Raw genomic sequence first — 2188 nt, forward strand, 5'->3', positions numbered from 1 at the left:
TGGGAGGTTTGACCTTGCACGTCAGCCTGTGTACTAGGTACACTAAATAGCACCCTCAAGTACTCTATAAAGGACTGAGAACCTTTATAGATTAACAAAGTCTATGCACCAAAGTGCCACCTGATGTTCAAGGGCCAAGATGTGATACTGCAAAGCCCACAGGGAACTGGGACGCTCCTGCCTTTCCTGACATCTCTCCCATAGCTCCTTCCGCTTTTTCTTTTCATTCCTCCCCCAACCCTATTCCAATGTCACTCCCACCCCTCACACCAAACCCCTCACACCCGAAGCTCTGGCCCCAGACAGTGTTGTTAAAAGGCAGCTCTCAGCTATTTCACACTCAAAAAGCCAGTGGGACCCCGGCCTACCTCCTGCACCAGATGACCAAGCTGGCCAGCCTTCCAGGCCCACCTGCCCATCAGCTTGGTCCTCTCCAACAGGCTCGCCCTGCGGTCTCACCAGCATCTGCCTGGTCCCCATACAAGCCACATTCACTGCTGCCATGTCTACAACTAAGACAATTCTTGACAGCTCTTCCCAACTCCTTCCTGGCAATCCTGACCTGTTTTTCCTTCAATACCCAGCTGGCTCACTCTGGGGCGCCATGTGACGTTGGGTGAGTCATTTACGTCGCGTGTGCTAACGGAGGCAAGACTACATCATCTCCACGTCTCCTCCAGTTTCACCATCTAAGATATGCAGGTGGATGGGACGTGGAAAAGCCGCCAACCAAGAACCTCGCAGGCCCTAGGCCACCGACCCGTGCCCTACACAGCCTCTGGGAAAACGTTGAACCCGTGCCTTTCACCACTCTGCCGATGGCCAAGCAGGAAGGGTGGGCCCAGCCCAGGGTGGCACTAGGGAGGGAGCCAGCTGCCCACCAGAGCCAAGCGGGACCATGCAGGAGGCTCACCCAGACTCTCGATCATCGCGTCCAGTGCAGACAGAGCGGCAGCATAAATCCCCGAGTTCTTGGAGTTGAGGTTGTCTGCAACGGCGACGATGATGGAGAGCAGCATGGGGTGCAAGCTCTCTCCGAGGAGGGGAATCATCTCGGTGAGGGACTCCAGCGCCCACTGGTTCACTTTCTTGTTGGAATCCTGAAGCCTTGGGGTGAAAGCATCGAACACCTATTGAGAGAACAGAAACCAAGAGCCCGTGGGAACCAGGCGGGCAGGAGTCTCACAGCCCAGCCACCCACCTCAGCCGGGCGGCCCCTGCGGCCCTGACAGGCGTCATCCAACCTGGGCCAGAACTCTCAGTGGCTAAGAGTGTGTCGCCTCAAAGGGGTGGGGCGTGCCGGAGGGAAGAACAACCCCACATTGAGCACTTGTGTGCCCAGTTTGAGAGCATCTTGTTAGGTACCCTCACTCTCTCTTTCCTGGAATGATCTTAACAACCCGGCAGGCCTGTGTTCTCATCCTCACTTTGCCATTAAAAACAAAAACTGAGGCTGAAAGAGGTGAATCACTGGCCCAGCTCGCACAGCCAGGAAGAAAGAAAGCCCCGGCCTGCTGCCTCCATGCCTGTGTCTCAGCCACTCGTCATGTGGCTTGGCTGTCAGCAGCCTTCCTCCTGGAAGAAGCAGGCATCTGTTCTGGTTTCCAGCCTGTGCCTACTCCTCACCCATCCTGGCCCCGTCTCCTGGCCAACTGCATGCTCTGCCCCGAAACGTCATGCACATAGCTGGACCAGCAGCGCCCTTGGCCACGGCACCCTTCACTCCTGCCCTCCTCCCCACAAGACGGCTGAGAGATGCCCGGGACACCTCTGAGCGGTCCCAAGGTGCCTGGTAAGAAGCAGCGCCCTCATCCCTTCGGCCACTTCCAAGTAGTCTTAGAGCGTTACCAAGGCAACTGGCTAGCAAATGCTTGTTGGGCTCCCTTTTCCCTGAGGGGTCTGGCCAATGTCTAACCCTGTTCAGAGTTTTCCAAATTGAAGTTGCACCCATGGGGAGAGACGGGGGGAAGGTGGGGGGAGGGAGGCTCACCTGGACCAGGTTGGCGGTGATGAGCTCCGGCTTGGCCTTGCAGTGCTCAAGGAGCCGCCCCACACCTTCCATCCGAGACTGGTGGTCCTTGGCCTCCAGCAGCCGTGTCAGCTCCTGCAGCTGCTCCGCCATCTCCGAGCCACCGCGCCTGGAAGAGCGCAGCCCCGCCAGCCTCGGGCCATTGGAGCTGAGCCTAAG

At 57.7% G+C, this 2188-nt stretch overlaps 1 protein-coding gene across 1 annotated transcript; it reads right to left on the reverse strand.

Moving 5' to 3' along the window:
- Window positions 1-881: 881 nt before the first annotated feature.
- Window positions 882-2160, reverse strand: LOC102260923 (protein FAM179A-like; the record flags this gene model as incomplete). Its single annotated transcript, XM_005870730.2, has 2 exons — window positions 1991-2160; window positions 882-1130 (listed from the first exon to the last, which is right to left on the reverse strand). Coding segments are annotated over exons 1-2 (381 nt in total), but the record flags the coding sequence as incomplete, so codon positions are not given.
- Between the last annotated feature and the right edge of the window lie 28 nt (window positions 2161-2188).

Source organism: Myotis brandtii, unplaced genomic scaffold (genome assembly GCF_000412655.1).
Source record: "Myotis brandtii unplaced genomic scaffold, ASM41265v1 scaffold32259, whole genome shotgun sequence".
NCBI classification, from domain to species: domain Eukaryota; kingdom Metazoa; phylum Chordata; class Mammalia; order Chiroptera; family Vespertilionidae; genus Myotis; species Myotis brandtii.